The 23,929-nt window shown below is 37.8% G+C and overlaps 1 protein-coding gene across 2 annotated transcripts; it reads right to left on the bottom strand.

Annotated features, from left to right (window-relative positions):
* Positions 1–6,905: 6,905 nt before the first annotated feature.
* LOC125650341 (uncharacterized) lies at positions 6,906–22,576 on the bottom strand. 2 transcript variants are annotated; one of them, XM_048878553.2, is made up of 2 exons: positions 22,458–22,576; positions 6,906–9,812 (listed from the first exon to the last, which is right to left on the bottom strand). In XM_048878553.2, exon 2 carries the CDS (start codon positions 9,750–9,752, stop codon positions 8,646–8,648), a length of 1,107 nt encoding a protein of 368 aa, XP_048734510.1. In that variant the 5' UTR covers positions 9,753–9,812; positions 22,458–22,576; the 3' UTR covers positions 6,906–8,645. The 2 variants fall into 2 exon arrangements, with proteins under 2 accessions (XP_048734510.1, XP_048734519.1); XM_048878562.2 differs by lacking the exon at positions 22,458–22,576 and adding an exon at positions 11,237–11,307.
* Positions 22,577–23,929: the final 1,353 nt, after the last annotated feature.

Raw genomic sequence — 23,929 nt, 5'->3', positions numbered from 1 at the left:
ATCACTGCCTGTAGTCGTACTCCTTGGACTACCATCTCAACCATAAACCCTGTGGTGGAGCGTATCTGCCCAATTGGCACAATCGATCCTCCACGGTGTCTTCTCGTGCCGGCAGAACATCTCCACTGTCCCGTTCTCCGCGTGGCCACCAACCACCTCCAGCCCGTCTTCCTCCTTGGGCTGTGACTATTCCTATGCTGATGCTGGCTCCGGGCATTCCCTGGGCACTGAGTCCGCGCTCGCCTCCTCATCCTGAACAGGCCAGTCCTCCGGATTCGGCAAGCCCCCGAATCAGCCTGGGAGTCCTCTCTATTCCCCTGGTTTCCAGGACAAAGTCCTGGCAGTTCAGGCAGCACGATTTCCTCGGGGGACTCAAATCCAAATGACTCATCCTTAGAAGTGGGCTCATACTTGTCCTCCTCCCACCCGATGACCCAGTCCTCAGATTCCTCCTAAGGTGCCTCCCAGATCCTAACCTAGAGTGTGCCCCTTCTGGAGCGGTGCATACAAGAAGGTGCATGGCTGAGCCCTCTTCCAGACTGACTCTTCCAAGTGCGTACACCGCACGATCCTGGCCTAGCCGAGGAGCGTTCTGGCGTTGGCATCCTCATCTCCCCTTGTGTAGGCCCTTCTCTGGTCCACGGCGGACGGGTCTTGACTTCTCACCCCCGTAGCTCTGATGTATGTAGGCAAACTTCCGGACTCTCCTTGGGCCTCACCTTTGCCCCCTGGTCCGTGTTTGCCTCTGGTTTTCCCGCAGCTCGCGGCAAACTCTCTTGAAGTAGCCCAGAACCCCGCACTTGAAACAGCCTATTGGATTCCATTTGCTACTTGATGGTGTCGAGGGATGTTTTCGAGGAGTTCTTTATCCAATTCCTCAAGTCGTTAGCGCATATCCTACCACTCCTGATTGGAATGTTGAGTCTCCTCCAGCGCCACCTGCCTCACATTCCTCTTTGACCTGGAAGACTTGGTTTGCCTTGAATGCTGATAATATTCCATTCTATACACGGCCTCTTCCACAGTCTTAGGTTCGCCGTCGAGTGTATACATTCCAGCGTCCGTCCTCAGCACCATAGCACAACCGCGGGATGGCATAAACATGTACATCCAGCATGGACAGGAAAGCCTGGGTGGCCAAAGTAAGCACTCGATCTACCCACTGTCGCAATGACTCGCCAACATCCTGCGATGCTGACTGAAAATTCAACTGATGCGTGAAACCCGGTGCAGGTGACCCGAAACGTTTCTTGAACCGCCTAAGGATGTCGGCCAGGGAGAGGCTGTGGTCTGTTTCAATCAAAAGGGTATAGTAGTCGCTTGTCCCCTCCTATGAAAAGCAGAACTGATCGTGTTGTTCCATCTCAGTCCACTGTTGGCTGCGGGCCAAACGAACGAACTTGTGCAGGAAGGACTCCCAGCTGGGCTTCCCATCATACAGCAAATTATTGTACTGGGGCGAGTTCTACCCTAGGCCATCGACTGCTCCCCTGCAAGAGAGTACTGGGGATCCTGGATGGGATGCGAGACACTGGAGTTAGCCCCTGGGCAGAATGCACAGAGAATGGTCCTTGTCGTTCTGGTTCACCTAACTGGGGTTGTATATGGGCTACTCTACTCCCTCATTCCGTGGTGCCATGGTCAGTGGAATGCCTCTGTTGTTGATAGGGAGGAGTCATCGTGGTGAGGCATAGGTGTGCAAGCACAAGCACCAGGCATTGGAGGTAGCAAAGGTTGGATGTGGGGGACATCCCCCAGTGCAAGGGTCTTGAAAATGGGGTGGCTAGGTGTGTGAAACTGGGAGTCCTGTGAGATCATAACCCTGGCGGGGCCATGGGTCCCGTAGGTAACCACCATCCCCGAAAATGGGAAAACTGGGAAATACTGTCCAGGAGTGGGATGCTGCCATCGTGAACCCAAGCCCCCTTAGGGCAAACCCTGACTAAGCTGGCCTAGGGTCTGGTCATCAGCCCATGAACGAGGAATTAGGGCCGATCTCATTGACATTTGGGTGTAGGGATGCAGTGTGATATTCTGGGAGATTCCCAGAGCTGGGTACATAACCATCCCCTTAACTGGGGTAAGCCTCACAGGGACATTAGGAATAACTGACCTCCCACAAGGAATAAGAAATCTTCCTCCCACCTATCCCAATCCCGAAACCCTGGGGTGTGATGTCCAGAACCTTTCTTGGGTGAATCTAATCTCATTAAAGTCACACCTGTATCTATATCGCAATCTAAGCTACACTGTATCACCCTCTTTAGAGCCGAACTGGGGCCAGTAGACCTCACTCCCCCACCTGGATTACCCCTAAACCTTCCACCCCCTCCCTCAAACAGGATGGCAAGGACGTGTGAAATACGGTTATCTGTCGCCCAGGGGTGTTCCCTTAGAATGCCATGAGTCCCCCCATATCCCGAGGGGTTATCAAATTAATATGCCTGAGGATACCTGGGAGTACGTGGCGACATTCCGCGTGACTGCAGGTGTGTCCGGGTGAGTACACAAACCCAGCCCGGATAATGCCTCATCTGTAGGCATATCCATATCACATATAAATAATGCACAAAAAATGCATCAAAATGCAATCAATGAATGTCTAAATTAATTCAGTAATTAAAAAATCCCTGTTCATCACTAAAATCGAAATCTATTCCTAAGTAGAAAAAATCGCAAAATTGACACTACCCGCCGATATGGCGACCGAACAACTTTGTGTGGGGAAAGCCCCACCCCCCACCCTCCCCTCCGATCAAATGCAGTGGCCCACCAGGGCAAGTCTGTGGCCTCGAGTTGGATACCAATGAAATATCTAATGTATTTATTACAATATCTTTACATAAACATGGGTCCCACGGACTTAACTGCTTTACCTGCTGTTGGTCTTCAACTTCGGGTAGGTCCTGATGCAGATTCCATAACCGCGGGAAATTTTCTCGTTCTGCCGGAAGTCGCTCTTCTGCAATCCGGGACTAAACAAGTCGTACTGGAGACACACCCCCCCCCCCCCCCCCCCCCGTACTACAAGATCAATGAAAGGCGAAGATAACGAACAGTGATCAATCTCATAACTCCTATAAACAATACAAAATAGAGTTGGGCAAACACAGACCTAACAATCCCTCCCATATTCACTTAATGTAGAATTGTTGTTATACGGTAATATTTTATTAAGTCCAGAAATTTCTTGTTGAAAGAAAAAGGTTTCGAGCCTACCTGTGAATGTTGTTGTACTAAATCTGTTATTTTATATTGTGTATAGAATATACTCATGTGAATGTTGTTGTACTAAATCTGTTATTTTATATTGTATATAGAATATACTCATGTGAATGTTGTTGTACTAAATCTGTTATTTTATATTGTATATAGAATATACTCATGTGAATGTTGTTGTACTGAATCTGTTATTTTATATTGTGTATAGAATATACTCATGTGAATGTTGTTGTACTAAATCTGTTATTTTATATTGTGTATAGAATATACTCATGTGACTGTTGTTGTACTGAATCTGTTATTTTATATTGTGTATAGAATATATTCATGTGCACCAGGGTTGTGATAAGTAGAAATATTGTGCTTGTTTACTTATTATTTATATGGCATAACTCTACAATTTGTTACTTTAACATTGCCTATATTTATATCAATTTAATCTGTATCGATACTTTTTACATATGAACGTGTGCTATTTAACGTTCAATACTCAATTCCAGCCTTTCTTTCTTTTTCCCTTTTTCCTGTTCTTCCTTGTATTATTGTAATAATTGGTATATGCTTTTTTTATCATACCTAGAATTTTCATTCACCTTTCACTTGTAACATAATGAAAGCGAGATTGATATAAGCCTTTTGGCTTGTTTTTCAGTCTACTATAATAAATTATTTGTAAACATTAATATCAAGTTATTTTTTAATAAAATATTATTTAAAACAAACAAGAACAAATGTTCAAACCATTGATACGACTTGCCAACAAGTAAACATTTTAAAGTGTTCTTTAAAGTCATTAGACTAAAATTTCATACTTTCAAAACACAATATTTGTCACGGGGTATAGACAGTATTTATGCTTTATGAAATGACGTGTTATTCAGTAGTGAAACGAAACTACAAATCGGAAATCTTTTTGTTGTAGTTGCTTCCGGATATTACAATCTCGAAGTGGTCACGTGTCACCATTTAAAAGCAGTGTTTTAAGTCAGAAATGTTGTGAAAGGACTTTCAAAATCTGTTTATTTAAATATGTACTTTCAGTGAAAAAAAACCACAAACTAAAAGATAAATATTACTCATGAAATATTTTTTCAAATTTTGCGCCATGTTGGATGCAGAAGGTGAGGGTCAAAATTAGCGCATACGCTATAGCCTAGTTCTAAAGTTTCGTATAGTGAGAGTACGTTTATTTTACTTTATTGACTCTATATAACGGACCAATGAAATGAGTCGATACAATTTAGACTTCCTGTTTGTTTGTCCCATGGAGATCCGGGTCAGAATAGGTCCTCAGTACTCCTTGCTTGTTGTAAGAGGCAACTAAATGAGGCGGTCCTTCGAATGAGACCGCAAATACGGAGGACCTGTGTCACAGCAGGTATGGCACGATAAAGATCCCTCTCAGCTTAAAGGCCGTAAGCGCCGAGCATTGGCCTAAATTTTGCAGTCTTTCACCAGCAATGGTGACGTCTCCATATGAGTGGAAAAAATTTCGGACAAAATACAATCAATCCTGATTGCTTGCGAATGTAGAACAAGCCACGATGTGTTCCTATAACATGCAAGAATGCGATAGTTTGTCGAAGTCATACACAGGGATATGAATCAATAGACCAATTAAGTTACACACCCTTGATCTGCCGTAATCCGGAAATTAGCAAATCGGAGTTTGATTGTATCTTGCTTAACGTCTCTCTCGAGAATTTTTCACTCATATGGAGACGTCACCAAGACCGGTGAAGGGCTTCAAATTTAGGCCTTTGCTCGGCGCTTACGTCCTTTGAGCAGTGAGGGTTCTTTAGCGTCCCACACCTACTGCAACACGGGACATCCGTTTTTAAGGTCATCTTAGAGAACCCGTGACATTCACACCTGATGCTGAGCGTTTGGCGATGGAACGGTCACTACATGTTTTACCGACTTAGGTTTGTCGCGGCAAGGATTCGAACCCCGGCCTTCCGCATGCAGGGCGAATGGTCTAACCTCTAGGCCACCGCGAAAATCCAGTTCAAAGTGGGGATTCCCTATAATTATTTGATAAAATGGGTAAAAATAACGCATTTTTAGGATGGACCCCACCCCCCCCCCCTTTAAAAATCAAAATTAATGGTAGACCCTCTCCTTTTTAAAAATTCCTGGATCCGCCCCAGATACATCACATGAAAGTCAGTGAAAATCCAAGGTCAAGGTTACAACGTCAAAATCTTTGGTACCAAAAGGGAATGTATTTAAGGAAAGATGTATCACTCGCTATTCTAAAGTTATGAACAGGTAAAACTTAAGATTAAAGTTTTAAAATTTGGGTCAATCTCCAAGGTCAAACATCAAATAAAGTTTCTTGGCATAAGGAATCTTTATACAAAATATGAACCTTACCTTGAATAGTTCGGGAGATATTGCCTTAAAAAGATTTTCTTAAAACTAGGTCAAGGTCAGAAACTTTGATACGAAAAGAAAGGTCTTGTCACAAGGAATATACATTTAGATATGAGAGCTCTATCACTCGCCATTGAAAAGTTACGAGCAAGTTTGACTATTTCAGACAGACATACCCCCCTCCCAATCTTTAGTAATGGAGGCATAATAAATACTTGATTCCATAGAGCTTAGGAACATTTTTTATTTTGATATGACATAGTGTGGTCCTGCTAATCTTGAAAAGAATTTGTTTTCATTAATTTCTTGTATATTTCCATAACAAACTTTGGTCTCCTATCATGGTTCCACCCTTCCTCTGGGGTCCCTGAATTGAACAATCTTTGAACTACCGGAAGATCCTTGTATAATAATATGATTAAACTATGGTGCTGCTGTTCTTGAGAAGATTTTATAAAACTTTGATTCCCTATTGTGACCTCACTCTACCCCGGGGAGAATCACTGTTTGAACAAACTTCAATCTGCACTACCTGGTAATGCTTGCATGTCAATATGAGTATTCATGCCCCTGCTGTTATTGAGAAAAAGATTACTATGTAAAACGTTGATTCCCTATTGTCACTTCACCCTACCCCCGGGGAGGACCACAAATTAAGCAAATTTGAAGCTATACTACCTGGGAATGTTTTCATATTAATATGATTAATAATGATCCTGCTTTTCTTCAGAATTTCTTTTTAAAGATTTATCCTATATATCCCCTTTTAAAACTTTGATCCCCTATTGTGGCCCCGCCCTACCCCAAGGGGCCATGATTTGAACAAACTGGAATCTACACTGTGAGGAAACTTTCATGTAAACAACTTCACTGGTCCAGGTATTTAAGATTTTTAAATGACCTCATCCTATTTTTGCCAATTCTTGATTATGTCCCCGTTGAAGGGAACATGGCCCTTCATTTGAACAAACTTGAATCTCCTTCAGCCAAGGATGATTTGTGCCAAGTTTGGTTGAAATTGGTCCATTAGTTCTTGAGAAGATATTGTAAAGATACTACAAATATTTTACTAATTCTTTATTATCTCCGCTTCAATAAGAGCAAGACACTTCAATTGAAGAAACTTGAACCCGCTTTACTCAAGCATGCCTTGTGGCAAGTTTGGTTGAAATTAGCCATTGGGTTCCGTAGAAGAAGTCGAAAATGTTAAAAGTTAACGGACAGACGGGCAGATGGACGCCGAACAAAAAGTGACTTGAGCTTTCAAGCTCATGTGAGCTAACAATAAATCACACATCACACATAAATCACCATCTTGTACATATACTAATTTATTCAATAATTTAAAGTACATGAACATAAAACAAATATAAGTATACTCTTAAATTTCATATCACTTATGTGACACCTATCACTAATATATTTAAAGTTCGTCTGGAACTATCAATAGAGCTGTGATTGGTCTCTGTATATATGTGTATATAGTAACAATATATGAGATACAAACAACATGAATTGGTCAGTGATACTGACAATCATCATTAAGATGTTTGCACTCGAGTGCACATTAAGTTTCAAATCACACACAGTCATTCTGAAATCACACTAAAACGCAGGATGTTGGTCACTATCACTCACGCAACTGGGCGAAGAATACACACCATGAGAACGACAACGTTATGTTTATGTTCGAACAAAAAATCTTTCAAAGCAGTTTACTAAAAATGCCAAATAATCATACTGTTTCAAAGAGAAAAAAACGGGTTATTTAACGAACACCTCTATCTATTACGTCACACTTTGTGTCACTATAAGTCTTTCAACAGTCCCAGTTCTCGTTCATTCTCGCATAAAAAAGCAAAGGGTATATACTAGTACCTGTGATTTATATTGACTACAATTGTAACACATTTGATTTTGTTAATTCATACACAATGAAAAAACATCAACTGAGATCGCATTAGATCACACTACAATAGAAACACCGTCACTGGCCAAGGAAACGTCCTCACCTTCACTTCCATCAAATTGACACAATACATGGCACCCAATATTCAGCATACAAAAATATGCCGGTGCATGTGAACATACAAACAGTTCTTTTCTGTGTAACAAAAATATACTTGGCTTACACTTTCAAAAATACAGCAATTTTTGCATACCTCCACTGACTTTTCGACACTTTCACCTTTCTGCACTATGTTGAACATCCCTCTGAAAGGCTCTGGGTTTATGATTATACCGACTCTAACATCACAGATCGCATATTGCAAAATGACGTGTTATCAATGCACTTTATAAAGCTGTTTTGTTATTGAGATATCTAGCATTACTTCTTTACTTGGTGTGCAACAAAGCAAATCCATTCATGACACGTAAAATTTGGGACTTTCTGGATAATGGCGAATTTAGAACCTTGTTTACAGCATTAGCCCCTTTCTTACTAGGATTTCTTAAATAACATTAGTAGCAATAACACATCACTTCTCACCGGAAGTATAAAGAATCCAAAAATAGACAAAAAAGTACAGCAATAAATCAAAGATCCCATCCATTTACTACTTTACTTTATTTGTGACAAAAGTAAAACTTTATTTTTGTCAAACTTCTGATAATTATAATAAATCGCAAGGAAGTTTCTTGAATTTTAGAAATGCTAATATATATGTATGGTATCTATGAATGTTGCTTTATACATCATATGATATCGTCCGTCTAACCATTGAACCATTTGAACTTTATAAGCTACACATAACACAGACATCACTTATACAACATTTGTAATAAATATTTCGTTTACAACACACAATTTACTAAAACGGGATCTGTTCCAATGTCTTAAAAATATTTCTATATATTTGATAACATCTTCCTGAACTACATAGATTTGAATTTTTTCAGTAAAATACTTTAAAGTGCCGCTACATACGAAATTCTAATCCACTATATCAGTATTCAACTCTTTTTTGACGACAAAGCGTCCATTTCAGGATGACAATATCATAATAGTGAGACGATTGTCAACATTTGTCTATATCTACATGTACCTAGGCTAACCCTATTTCCACCTGTAGTTCCACTATGTCCATTAGACATAGCTTGCCGGGTTTTTCGCCGCGGATGATCTGTTGGATGTGGTTATTTCTAGCTTTAAATGGTTTATCCTCGCTATGGAGCACATTTTTGGAGATTAAGTAATCTAACGCCACAAGACCGGCACCGGTATTGTTGCACCGAAGCTTTGCCTCACGCGCTTGTTTGGCACTCTTCACGATAGTTTCAAACAGTTGTTTCCGGAATGTCGCCACATCGTCTGTATCCGGGCAATTGTCTATCTCCCGTATCATTTCTGCTTTTATAGAGCTAGCTGTCTCTTTGTTGTTTTCTTCCTCCTCTTTCTCACTGGTCACTGTAGCGCTTGGCATGGGCTTGTAACGCTGAGATGCGTAGCGTTGAGATTGAGATACTAAGTGACTGTTACTTTGCGATGGACGTGGAGATATTTGCTGAGACGAGGAGCTTGTTGAGTACTGTCTGGTATACTGCCGCTTCTTTGGTAATCTTTGAATATGACTTGTGCTGTAGCTTCTCTCACGGTACTCATCATCTGGTGGGGTCGAATTGAAAATTCCTTCCATCGAATTCTCATCTTCCGCTACCGCGATCGGTGTATTAATGGATCTAGGTTTGCAGAATTCGTTATTCTTCTCATGACTAGGGTACGGTATACTTCCGTTTGGAGCGTAGCCTTGGTAATCACCGTTTAGAGTTGAATATGGGTCATCATAAGCCGCCAAGCTATTCTCTGATGTGGATCGTGCTATTCTCTGTTTATACATTTCAATCTTGCGCCTTTTAGGATGGTAAAAGTTAGTGTTTGAATATTCATCCATGTATGTCCTTTTGCCTAAGCTACCATCATAGTTTATTCCGTCATGACGAATATCGTATGGTCTGTCCATGGCACTGGAGTGGATCATATACTGTTCAGTCCCTGGGGGACTTTGTCTGTGTTTGGGGCTTTCGAGAGTCGTTATGTGTTTTAGAGGACAGGAGCAGTTCGGGTATTGACAGATTGGTTCCTCTACGTCCATATTGTACTCGCTGCGTTTGTTTGAGTCACTGTTTTGGCTTAAATCAAGAGGTTGCTCCATGATGTTGTTCTGGGGAAGTGGAATATCTCCAGCCCACAAGATATATTAGTAGTGGTATATCTGAAATAAACAATTTAAAAAAATTGTAAACCAAGACGTAGTACTTAGATAACTCCTTGATGTATGTTATCCTTAAAAAATTCTGGGGACTGTTCATATCTTCCACCAGATTGTGTAAAACGTTCGGTTCATAACAGAAATAGAACGATTTTATTTGACCGATGCCTGATAACAATAGTAACAGTAGGGTATACCACTGGAGGCGGCTTGTGTATAAAATCGAAAAACACGCAATCATTCAACTTTTTACGCTAACAATGAAATCTACGAATTTTAGAATTATAAACTTTATTCTATATGACCTATTTCATTTCATTTAAACAGAAGTAAACAGCAACAAAAGCATCTTCGAATGTCCTAAGAGCTGAAAAAGAGAATCTGTTGAAATATGTAATGAAAGAGAATATATTTTTTTTAAAAATGCGAGTTTTGTCTTGAAGCGTTTAGTTATTCCAGCGTGCTTGGACATGTACAGTGTAAGTTTTTTGGATTCTTTCAAAAGGCGCCGGCGGCTTTTTACAAGCAAAGGTCGTATAACTAAGCCCAAAGTCAGAGATAATCGAACTACGGTAGTTAAAATGGCGTCGTCGTTAATAAATAAAGGATAGCGACGGCGATCTTAATGAAACAGGCTCGCAATTCTGGGAAATCGCAAAACAAGCTCTAGTTACTCTTCCCTACTACAACTAAGTACTAATAGTTCTTGAATCATGTTATTTAAAATTATCCATGTTCAACCTCCGTCAAGAAATTTTATATTGATAAGTCATTCAAACAAATAGAAGAAAAATACTAAATTTACCTCTCCGTGCATACCATGGTAATTAGTTGCTGAATTTCAATCCCACAACACTTGTAATCTCAGTAATTAAAAAAAATTGATTGCACTGTTCGTTATGTAAAGTAAGTTGTATAGTGAAAATATATAAACACTGTCTTATATACGCAAACTCCAGATGAGCCAAGAGCTTATGCATCACGTAAACTTTTCACCTCGTGTGACCGGTCATAAGCACCAAGGATTGTACATTCATACCAAAACGTACTATTATGTACGAGGCGGTCTACGGTTTAACTCAGGACATCGACCGATCACAACCTTTTCTTTCTACGTGTACACTTCACACTTTTATATATATCGCATTCAAATGTATTGTCTTAAAGCTGCATTGGGGTCATTCAGCGATCAAATCATATATGCGGCTTGTTTGAATTGATTCGAATGAATATATTGATTTTGCAATCAATTTATGGTCGTTTAAAGCAGATGTGAGCAGAAGACAACGAGTACTGAAATTCACGAGAGAGAGAGAGAGAGAGAGAGAGAGAGAGAGAGAGAGAGAGAGAGAGAGATGTACTCAATAATCTGTTTTAGGTTCGTCGTATAATAGTTTAACCAGAAAAAAGGATTGGGGATAACTTACCAATTCAGACGTATAATATTTGTCTTTTTAATAATGGATCCTTGGTTTAAAACAAACACGCGGTTTCTGTTGAGATCAACTGTAGTTTGTAGTAAATGGAATGCTAATGTTCATCAATGTACTCTAAATTTAGTCATCTTCAACAATCTCAAAGTGGGTTTGCTAAACGTGGGCAGTGTGAATTACGTGAGAGAATAACAATTTTTGTGGAGGATGAGTTGACGAGTATGACATTCACTTGTTAAGAACAAACAAGATACCCGTGGGATACAAGGCTTACCGACTCACTTTGCTCAAACAGGGATTAAGACAAGACTCACGAGATTTGTACACTTGTTTGATTTAAACCGGACGATCTGATTCCACTCCAGGGTCATGGAATGAAAAGATAGAATATTGACTACATCAGGACACTTTCATATATGAATATATTCATCAGATTAACTGTATGCTTGCGGTTCTGGAAATGGTTTGAATCAACTTCAATTTACACGACACGAAGACGCTTGCTTATTTCATTGCGAGAGGGAATATAGTAACGGGGTCGTTCTTTTGTGAGTGGTGGGTGCGTGCGCATTCGTGTGTGTAACGCTGACCTTTTAGATACTCTAGAGACTGCATAATTTGCTCGATTTGTTACTTCACATACAGCTTTGTTATCAAGAAGAAGAAGCCTATTGATTTTCAGGTAAAAGGTCAAAGTTACAAGAGAACTTAATAGAAAAACTTGAAGACATTCTAGAGGCTGCATTTTTTGCTCTATTGACTTCATATTTCACGTATAGTTTTGCTATAAAAAGAGAAAGACCCCTATTGATTTTTGGGTCAAAAGGTCAAGGTCATTAGAGGGCTTCATGTGAAAAGCTTGTAGACACTCTAGAGGCCGCATATTTGAATAAATCAGTATTTAGCTAGGTACTTATATTTACTGATTGCCTACATTGCGCGGGAATAACTCTCCTGGCAAAGCTCTTGTGCTTCCCTTGATCTTGAGCATAATTTTCCTTTTGTCCCCTTATATTCCTATTTTAACTCTAAAACACTTTTGTTGCCTTACACTCGCCCCAAGGAGTTTGAATCTACACTGAATGAGGATACTTGCAAAACAATTTGATAAATTGTACCCAAACTGTTATTCTAAAAACAATTAAGAAGCATTCTCAAATACATTCCGACGTAAACCTTCCAATCCATACATAGTACCCCCATCCTAACTAAGATTCAGAGTCTAGGACGAGACTTTGCCGAGTCTTAGACCGTGAATCTTCTCCGTGAGGTGGAAGTTCACTATCCCGCACGGATGTAAATCAAAAACAACCCTAGGCTGTCCCCAGGAAAGCTATATCAAATAGAACTATAGAAAAAAATGCATGCAAAATAATTAATGACGTCGTCAGAGAGTGCGACAGGAATTTCACACATTCCAGTCAATAGTAATTAAGTACGGATATTTCCATAACAGCAAATCATTGATACAAACGTCAATTCTTGGTAACTATCAAGACTATTTTGGAGGCATTGATATGAGAAGTAACAAATACTATATACATGTAGAGCAAAACTTTAAAAAACCTTAATTATTTTATTTTGAAGCTTGGGTTTTCCCTGCAACCAGTCCATCATTAGAGTTCATTGTCACGGTTTTTATTAGATTCCCTTACCATTAAGTGTATAGAGAAACAACCACTTATCGTAGAATTATTAATCATAAAAAAATATATAGTTTTATCTAAATAAAACATGAATTATAAAGTTTCAAAAAATGTGTGCTTTGCCCTCTAACTCTGTAATAATTTTAGCTTTCTAAAGTAGTTTTCAAAGACAGATTAAAAGATAGAAAATAAACATGTGATTAAATATAGATTTGAAAACTTGGGAGAAATTTGTATTAAAATACTACTAGTACCGGTATGCACAGAACACAATCTTTCCAATACCACCTAAAATTAGATTCACAGCAGAACAAATAATAATGTTATTTATCTAAATCATTCTTATATACATGAAAATGTATTAAATACCGTTATTGAATTTGATAAAACAACCAAATAACGATGGCTTTCACCGTCGTCTTTCTAAAACCATATCCAAATTTCCGTCAGACTTCGTTCTCAGCGTGCGGAGACGCAGAGGATTATAGGTCGTACGAAACCACATCATGTAATCGACCGCCTCCCAGCGACCAATAACAAAAAGGCGAGCGTGATCCAACTGAATCACCAGAGTGAGACCGACATTACTCTTCCTACGTCATTGATTATGATGTCATATATTTTCTCTGATTTACGAATGAAGGATTCTTAATATGTATACGATGTTACCGTTAGACCGAGCGAAGCATGTACGTAACTCCGTTTCCCGAGTGGTAATCATAATTCCGTTAAGTACGGTAGATTATGATTCATTTAAAAATACATATTTTGAATGAAATTTCCTTGCGCTAAACACCCAGTAACATCTCATTAAAGGAGTTTATATGGGGACAACAGTTTTACATGATCCGCCTATTCATTGAACGCGGGAAATAAAACGCAAGGCGACGTAAACTGTGCATTGTGACGTCACACTTAGCCTCGACTTTTTTCTCTTTTTCAAAGCAAACAATTATAAACAACAATAATACATTCCGTATGCAATGAAAAAGGCCGTTAAAACTAAACAAAATTAACCAATAAATTCAGAATGGTAAAAAAGTAACCGTAATTTTATCGTATATTCTTATTCAAAGAAACTCGTCAACTCGTTCATCTATTTAGTCGTATTACGGTTTTATATGTATTTATTTGCTAAAACCTGTTACAATGATAATTGTACTTTCACTTTGAACAAACTGAGTGTTTAAATTACGAATTGCACGTCAGGGTCTTCTATTATTGGCATTCAAAATAAAACACGAATAACTGTTGAAGCAGGTAATGAAAAAAAATAAATGGCGGCGCCCATATGGATCACGAAAATTTCTGTGAACGTATATAGAGATTATCTCTTTTTCTTTTGCTGATTATGACTTTTTTCCTTTACATACGTGTTACTTTTAGAGCCTTTTTCGGCCCGTCCGAGCTTCGCTCGGTATTAATCTTCTGTCTCACACTAGACAAGTCTATTTAACACCGGTGATAAAACTCTTCATTAGTATGGGGGTGTGATTGGGATATTACACCGGGGGACAGGATTCGCAATCTGGGACGAGATTTTGCTGAGTCCTAGGCAGCGAATCTTGCCCCAGAAAAAATAATGTCTCGAGAAAATAATAAAGGATTACTTTTCTCACATTTTATCCACAATTTAGCACATTAATTCAGGGGCTTTGTTATCAAAATCTGTTATTTGAACTTAAATGCGAAAATAGAGCATATCCGAAAATCGTTAACCTAATATGTCTAAATTAAAATTTAAAACAAAAGGCCTCGTCCTAGACTGCGAATCTTGTTCCCTCGGTGGGATTTTCCTATCCCACTCTCTTACTACTGAAGGATTAATCTCAAATGGACGATGGCTGTCTCACACTGGTGATGATATGAGAAATAAAGATAATATACATTCGCAAATACTGCGAGCCAAAAGCATACATGTATAAACTACTGTATCTATACTGTAGATTAACATCCTATAACATTCATCTTCCATTCAGTAAATTATTTTACCTATAATTGAAGACAAAAACAGGCGATCTTTTGAAGATTCCAAAAATTCATTACATGGACAGAGAAAAACCTATGATGAACAATGTTAAATCAATGCATAAATTATCGGACAAGGTATGCTATATACAGCCACTATCTAGGTGTGCTACTTTGGGATACTCAAAGAATTTTCTAATATTTGATTCAAGTACAAGATTAGGTTAGTAGCTATAACTCAATTATATCAATAAAAAAAACTACAAATCAAACTAATCACATTGACTTGATATACATGAATTAATATTTTTAGAAAACTCAAAAACTCATTTTCAAGGCACTATTCAAAAGTCAATTGAAAATTCTTAGGTCTAAGAAAACAAACAGGAGGCCTACATGAAACTCTGTTTTCTATTTTCAAATGAAAATAAAATGAATAATTGTACCTGCAATAATCATTAAATACATCAATCCACCCACCCACCCACACACGTAATATAATATTGTTATCCGATTACTGAGACTCTTTTTCAATTTTGGAGAGATATATAAATAATAGAAGAATACTCAACAATTCAGATGTACTACATACATTTTTTTTCATCAGAAAAAGGAACAAATTATATTTGTTTTGGAATCAGTGATTGACCCAGTTTACCTTCTAGAGTATAATCATTGTATAGGGGACTCCCCGATTCCTGTGGCGTTTATATAGTCCTCTATAATCCTATTCCACTGGCGTGCACTAATGACATTCTGGGGTTTTTTCGACTCTCTCGGGTAAAAATTAAGCAATATATGAGAAAATATCCAACAGCCGTCTGTCGTCTCTGTGACGTACCGCTTGATCTTAGTTTACCGATAGTTTGGACCCTTGTCGTGAATTACATATCGATAAAATATTGACAGAAGTCGCATAATGTAGAGGCATAACATATATGTATATCATTTCACCAGATAAATGATGACAATGGAAACCTTACCCAGATAAAGATATAAGAAGGGATCCAGACCAAAGACGAAAACTCTTCATAAAAATAAGATGTTTAATATATACATTGACCCCTTCTCTACCACCCCCGATGACCCGAAAACACAACGTCGTCTGTATTGATTTTCTATTGACCAAACATGTAACCCCGCGTGAACCCAGCCAAAAGTTTACTAGGTCATCATCTCTGCCATGGCCGTGTTTTACCATAACAAGAAAAAGAGCAACTGGTCACAGTCCAAAGATAAGATTTTAAGAGGCATGATATATGAGAGAGAGAGAGAGAGAGAGAGAGAGAGAGAGAGAGAGAGAGAGAGAGAGAGAGATTTCATTAATCAATAACAGGTAATTGAAAAATAAAAGGAGCAACCTAAACACTTAATTCTCAATAAGTCACTGACAAAAAGATACACGAAAACAATTCAACTGGAGTTTAACGCAATTATAATACACAATTCTTGATTTTCATGAACCACCGAGATATCGTTAAAAAACCCTCTGTCTGTGCAGAGATTACAGCAACTTGGTCATTCCCGTTTTAAGTTGTTTTCGACAAGTCATTAATTGTTTGATAAACAGTATTGTATGCTTGTATTCACAGTCGAGGGTTCTTTGACCGGGCGCATGAGGTAATGAACCCTTTTACTTGATGTCGGAGGCAAGCGTGACGTCACTGAACACCCATGCCTGAAATTCACAACCCTCTTTTTATTGGAAGAAAATAACCACCCAATGTAGACCTACATTTTGTTGACATTTACATTTTTTTTTCTGATAGCACATTAAAGCGATTCACAATCGGGTAAAAATGGCGACTTGTCGCATCCACGTACATGTACTATTACTAATGTTTAATATATTTGTAACATATGATAATTAGTGCAGTGGTAATTAAAAGAACCTTTCCCCGATTGACACAAAAATAGATATTTTCCCTTACATGATGAAATATTTCCCCCCTAGATTATAGGAAATTCCCAAATTGGAGAAATTCCCTAGATAGATTGTATTTAGATTTCAACAAAAGTCCTTTTCATATATTCTACTATAAATGATAATCATTTACAACTTGTTCCGAGATATTGTAATCTGAGGGGGGCGCACGCCTGCATCCTCAATTCCCTTTTAAAGACCTTACGTTGGGCAGTTGCATCATCTTCTGGTCTCGTTTCATAAGACATGTATTCATTACAAGGTTCTGTATATGAAATACAAATATGTAGCAAGATTAATGGAAATTTTGTCCATCGGAGATCTCCAAGGCTTGGATTTGTTTAACCTTAGACATTTCGTTTAAATATTAAGAATGTTGAGGAGTTGAAAATTTAAAATATTTATGACGATGACGACATATGACGAAAAAATGAGAAAAGCTCACTTGAGCCTCAGGTAAAAATCACCGTACTGTGACGTAAACTCCAATGATCATTTCACGTCTGTGACGCTATATCATTCAGTTGGAATGACTTCTGGTGTCAATGATATGAGCCTGAGTACTCATCGGGTATTTACAAGGAACATTTTCAATACTTTTTGATCTTTAGAAAATGCATATGGTGCAGTATTAGTGTGATGTTTCGGAATGAGTCCAAGGGCAATATTCTCACTGTGACTCTGAATTAATCCTAACATGTCCATCATCATCATGTTGGCTTTCCAAATAACTTTTGTATCACGCCTTCCACGGCCTTATGGCGTTTGTTTTTTGTTCCCCTTTTATTTGTAAATTCAAAACTTTCAGAACAGATAAACTCATTGAAATTTTTACAACTGTTTGAAACAAACATAGGACGTCATAAGAGTGAATATTTGGATTTTTAAAAACAATATTGGGTATTTTAATATATTTTATTTCATAACATCTAGCATGGCAAAACATCATATTTCAGATTAATTAAATTTGATTCCGTATGGTTTTAAGCGCATTGATAACATACAAGCAAAGGCATTTTAAAAAGTCAATACGATGATTTAGCTACCTGAGAAGTCAATAATTGTTTTCTTTTTTTACGACTGAGTAAATCAATGATTCAAAATTTATCTCGTAAACGGCTGCTGCGAGACTTAATCGAAGGCGAGTAGAGACACGCGAGTTTTCATTGAACGACTAAAAAAAAAAAAATTCACTGACATCAAATTGGGAATTCCTACTATATATTTGATCCAATGTTGGAAAAATGAAATGCAATATCCACCTCAAAAGAATGTGGAGGTGAATACATATATAACGTTATATCCCCCCCCCCTAGTTTGTTGGATTCAATCATAAAATAAAAGATGAATGGATATTCATGTTAACATTTTCAAGATCATACATTTTGCTTAAATATTATTTTTGCAAAATCATAATCATGCAATCTATCATATATAATGCCATGTATCACCCACCATTTTTAAACAAATGATTTGAATGCATAACAGATTTGGTAACTCAAACTTTCATTTGACAAAATTAAAGCAATAATCATATACAAGTGCAAACAGTTATTTAATATACACTCAGTCAATAGACCTGAATACTTTCCCTTGGTTCTGGGAACAGCTCGACGCCTCAGGCAATAGAACACACCGAGTTGTTCACAGCACGGAGGGAAAACATTCTGGTCTCTTTACTGATTAGAGTTTTGAAAATGTTGGCATTCAAAATAGGGTTTTTTCGGGTAGTGTGGGGTCAGGTGTGGTCAAAATCTACCGGATAATCTTTTAAAAGGATGTTTCCTATTGTTTATAAAGGTCATGACGAGTAAATCTCGCAAATTTCATCTCTGGGGGTGGGGTAAATTTCGCAAATGTCATTCTGTGGGTGGGGTGGGTCTAAATATCAAAATCATTAAGGATAATAACCGTCGGCTCGCAAAGCTTTCAAATGAATTTGTTCAAGTTTCATTTCAGACCTCATAATGGTAACAAAGACCAGCGCTAAGTGACTTATCTTGACGCATCCTTCTCGTTATTGTTTTCTCCTGCACGTGGGATCTCGTCTTGTTAATATTTTAAGGGCTAATGACGGATAATACAAGCTTTACATTAAAGCATAACTTTTGTGAAGAAAAAAACAACAAACCTAAAACAAGAGTCTCATGGGCCACATCGCTCACCTGAGTCACCTTGGCCCTGTCATTGTTCAGCTGTTGTGATTTTAAAAGATTTTTCATCAATCTTTATGCCATGAAATTTTATTACCTCATATTTCGGCCCCAACCTAGACCCAAAGGATCCCAACATAACTGAAAATGAATTTAATATGCGCATATGAATGCGGGATGAAGGAAAGCAATTTGCTTTTAAATCTTCATTTTAAAAAATCCACAGATATTGGAACAAATACGTCCTTGCAGCTCGACGTCATGTGACAAAACCCAACCTAGCCTCAAAGGATCACAACATAACTGAAAATGAATTCACATAACACACAGATGCCCCAACACCAATATAACCAACATCACCTTGCTGTTCTTGATAAGACCAAGGTTACAGTATGATATAAAGACCTTGCCATAAGAAATATACCCACAGAATATGAAAGCTCTATCTTAGATGGTTCAGGAAATATGAAATAGGTAAACAAAAATTATCAAAAGTTGGTAAAACTTCCAGGTCAAGGTCACAAGATCAAACATCAAAGTACATCAAGGTCTTGTCATCAGGAATCTATATACAAAATATAAAAGCTTTACCTTAAATAGTTCAAAAGATATTGACTAGGTCAGAGATTTAAAAAAGTAGGTCATAAGAAAGCCCTACCTTAAATAGTTCACAAGATATTGAATAGGACAGGTTTTTTTAAAGTAAGTCAAAATCCAAGGTCAAAAGATCAAACACCATTGTGTACAAGGTCTTGCCATAAAGAATCTACGTACAAAATATGAAAGCCCCACCTAAAATAGTTCCGTACATATTTAATAGGTTATGTTTTCTTAAAAGTAGGTCAAACTCTGAGTTTAAGGTCACAAGGTCATGATATGAAATAAAAGGTCTTGCCGTAAGAAATATATATACAAATTATGAAAGATCTACCTTAAATAGTTCAGGACATATAATTTATAGATCAGGTATTTATTAAAAGTAGGTAAAACATCCAGGGCAAGGTCACAAGATCACACACCATTGCATCACATTAAAGGTCTTTCTGTAAAAAATGTATACACAAAATATGAAAGCCCTAGCTTAAATCTTTCAAGAGATATTTACTTAGATCCCCTATTGCGGCCCCACCCTACCCCCGGGGACCATGATTTGAACAAACTTGAATGTGCACTATGTCAGGAACTTGTGATATAAAGTTTAACTTTTCTGGCCCAGTGGTTCTTGAGAAGAAGATTTTTAAAGACTTTCCCTATATATTCGCATGTAAAGCTTTGATCCCCTATTGTTACCCCCATCGTACCCCCGGAGGCCATGTGTTGAACAAACTTGAATCTGCACTATGTCAGGAAGCTTTCATGTAAATTTCAACTATTCTGGCCCAGTGCATGTTCTTGAGAAGATTTTTCAATGACCCGACCCTATTTTGCATTTTCGTGATAATCTCCCATTTGAAGGGGGTATGGACCTTCATTTGAACAAACTGGAATTCCCTTCAATAATGGATGATGTGTACCAAGTTTCATTGTTATTAACGCAGTGGTTTTGGAGAAGATGAAAATGTGAAAGACGGACGACGGGTGATCAGAATAGCTCACTTGAGCTTTCAGCTCAGGTGAGCTACCCCCCCCCCCAAAAAAAAATATATACCCACTTACTTTCATGTAATTGGTATTCTTATTGCTGGACTCAGAAACAATAGAAGCTAATCCGAGATTCCTCTGATTTTTACCCCGCTTTTATATTGTGACATAAGCGGGATTAGTCAAAGGAATCTAGAATTAATCAAACAGAAGCAAAGACTCTCAGATTTGACATATTTCAAGCAAACAATCAACCAACACAGCAATTTCTAGGAAGATTTTTTCTTTTAATCAGTTACTCTGCATATTTCCTGTGGGCAGGGACAGTCCGATATAGTCTTAGCTTTAATTTTGTAGAGAAGGGGTGTATCATCATACTGGGTTCATCCAAGTTCAGGTTGAATATACATGCATCACTTTTGCGGTCGGTCGGGACCCCTAATCAGGGCTATTTTTGGCCTAGACTTTGTAGGGGACACTATTACCTTTTCTCAGAATTGCATCCTTTAAGCTTTCTATATCGCTAGAGACAATAGCATGCATGAAGAGAAATTGGTCATATTGACCCTTTAAGTGATTTCTTGCATCAGAAACCGCATACTTAGTACGCTTTCTGGAGCTACAGGGTTCGTCCTTAATACATACTTCTTGTTATAAATTTCGATGTATGTAGATTTAAAGAACGTCTACTTCCTGTACTATTTGGAAACGCTCTTGTTCTCTATTCTCAAAAGTACAAGTTAGACTGTACCGGAGTTTAATTAACCTGCAACGAAGCTATTTCATCACGTCATCTGTTCATCGTTTGATTACTTCGATCTAACAAGGAAACATAAAATTATCACTTTGGAGAGTGACCGCTATCTGAACCCAGCAGCACATACTTTATTAGCAAATGAAAATCGACGGTCAACGGCGTCTCTATTTACGAATTTAAACGTAAGCTTGACGGTGTGTCATAATTGATGTTTTTTAAAGTCCAGTATTTTTATATCAAATCTTGAACTGACATCGGCGATCTATTGACTATTGAGACATTTACCCACAATCAGAGAGAGAGAGAGAGAGAGAGAGAGAGAGAGAGAGAGAGAGATTAATGACACGCAGTATATAAAAACCGGGGTCAAGTTAAGGACACGGTATACTGTACAACTTTACACACAAAGACGTACACACACACACACACACAGAGAGAGAGAGAGAGAGAGAGAGAGAGAGAGAGAGAGAGAGAGAGAGAGAGCGATTTATTTCAATCCCCCCAAACTACATGATCTTTTTTCAGACGACAAAATTGTATATAGTATATCTATATTTAGTAAGAAGTATTTTCATACACATTGAAATCTGACTGAAGATGATCAAGAATAGGAATGTTTTACTTTTGAAGATTAAACGTCACTGTTCTGGTGAAACGATTACTTTATCCTTTCGATCGAAATTACGAGTCGCATGCACAAGTATAGTTTCGTACGTGCTGAGGCTTTCCAGAAATGGGACAGACTAAAGATCCAAACAGATTAAGTGAAATCAGACATTCTTACATATATTAATTGAGAAAACTACCCATATTGATCCGAGACTCAATCACAAGCATCTGAGAGACTCCCATCCATCCACACACTAATTACACACTTGACGAGAGAGAGAGATAGAGTAAATTTTCAATATGGTATTTATTCTCAGTAATAATGCTTTGAAACAACTATTTATAGCTCAGGTGGATATTCCTAAGTGACCTCGCACTAACCTAATGCCATCTAATGGGATTAAAACTATAATCACAAGCAATCCTTCACCGATTGTAAGATCATAGGTTAAATAGCACATTCACACATCATGTCTAGCAGACGAATATTAGACGAGAAATCTCGCATACAAATAAAACATTAATATTTGCTTTGCAGTAAATGTTTTCTTTGAATTAGTAAAATTTGAAATTTTACCCCTTCTGAAGATTTCCGTATCCTGCTCCTTGTGGTTTAATCCTTTACAAAATAACTAAGAATTTTCCCTACGATTTTACTTTCCTATGATATTGTGTCTAGACAATTTGCGCATGCGTGACTGCGACCTCGCCAATTCGACAGATGTCAATGCCCGTTCGCGAACTCTGCTTAATTAACATACCTTATGTCATTATCCTGAAACGACCTTTTGAAATGATATCGCGAAAAACGTGCACAGTGTTATATCCCTTAAAAAATCATTTTTCTATTTTGAATTAGGAATGTTGTTTTCTCTGAAAGAAATTTAAAGTAGGTCACATTTTAGCAAACGCGTAATGTGCATATATATTTACAACGTTTGATCTAGAAATGATTAGTAATTGTATCATCTTATCTGCATACGTCGTTTTCACAAACATGTAAACGGTGAAAAAATAGTCAGATGCACATGAATATATTGCAATTGATTATTGACATAGAAGTCTGTACGACGACGCTATGTGTAGGCGCGTGCAGACCCATGCAAGATAAGCTAATAATCCAATATCTTTCGCTCAGATTAATTTCCTACATGTTCACCATAATTACATTCAATATAGACAATAGATCTGACCCGCTCTGAGCAGCAGCAGCGTGAAGTCGAAATCATGACCACTGTGTTGTATTTTAGTTACAGTTTTTATTATTTTTATTTAGCCTGTCTGAAAACTGCTTTTATACTGCTATTCAGCCTTTCAAATGGCGAATGTGAGGATGTGAAAACATGTGTGTCACTAGCTACAATGTAATCTAAAAGCACAATTCAAAATACATTTTCAGATTATTTTCCATCTGAAATGTATACGCAACGTGGCTTTATAATGTATAATATAATATATATATATATAAACATATATGATCTCAGTCTTGACGCTCGATGGGAACAGACTTTTCTATTGCCCCATATTACACTCAATAATTTTAATATGTAGACGTTTTGTTTGTTATCAGCTTTTATAGTTTAGTTGTAGTTGTAGTTTCCTTTTCTATTTAGTTTTCTTTTCTATGTAAATATTCTATCATCCTGAGGAAGGGACAGGTTGTCCTGAAAATTTGACAATTCACTGTTGTTCGTGTCGTTGGTCATTTTTAGTGTTTTTTATATCCTTTTTTTATTGGACCTCATATCTACTTTTAGATTCGACACTTTGGATGTTGAGTGCTGTTGGAATATAAGTGCTTGAAATGTATAATATATATACATATACTGAAACAAATGAATCGTGATCATGTCCACTGGCCCAGAAATGTCCTGTCAGAACGTATGCAACGCATACACTACACACACAATATTTTTTGGCTTTATAGTGTAATATTATATCACACACACGCACGCACACAAGCACGCACCACACACACACACACACACACGGCGAAGATTGGTTGTACATGTAATGAGTATACACAAATAAAATTCTTTAAAAAGTAAG

This window comes from Ostrea edulis, chromosome 1, assembly GCF_947568905.1.
Source record: "Ostrea edulis chromosome 1, xbOstEdul1.1, whole genome shotgun sequence".
Taxonomy (NCBI): Eukaryota; Metazoa; Mollusca; class Bivalvia; order Ostreida; family Ostreidae; genus Ostrea; species Ostrea edulis.
The sequence above is the reverse complement of the archived record's forward strand: the minus strand, read 5'-3'. Positions and strand labels throughout refer to the sequence as shown.

Bases quoted from the DNA above. Each gene is read 5' to 3' on its own strand.
- LOC125650341 (XM_048878553.2), bottom strand. From the start codon at position 9,752: ATGGAGCAACCTCTTGATTTAAGCCAAAACAGTGACTCAAACAAACGC.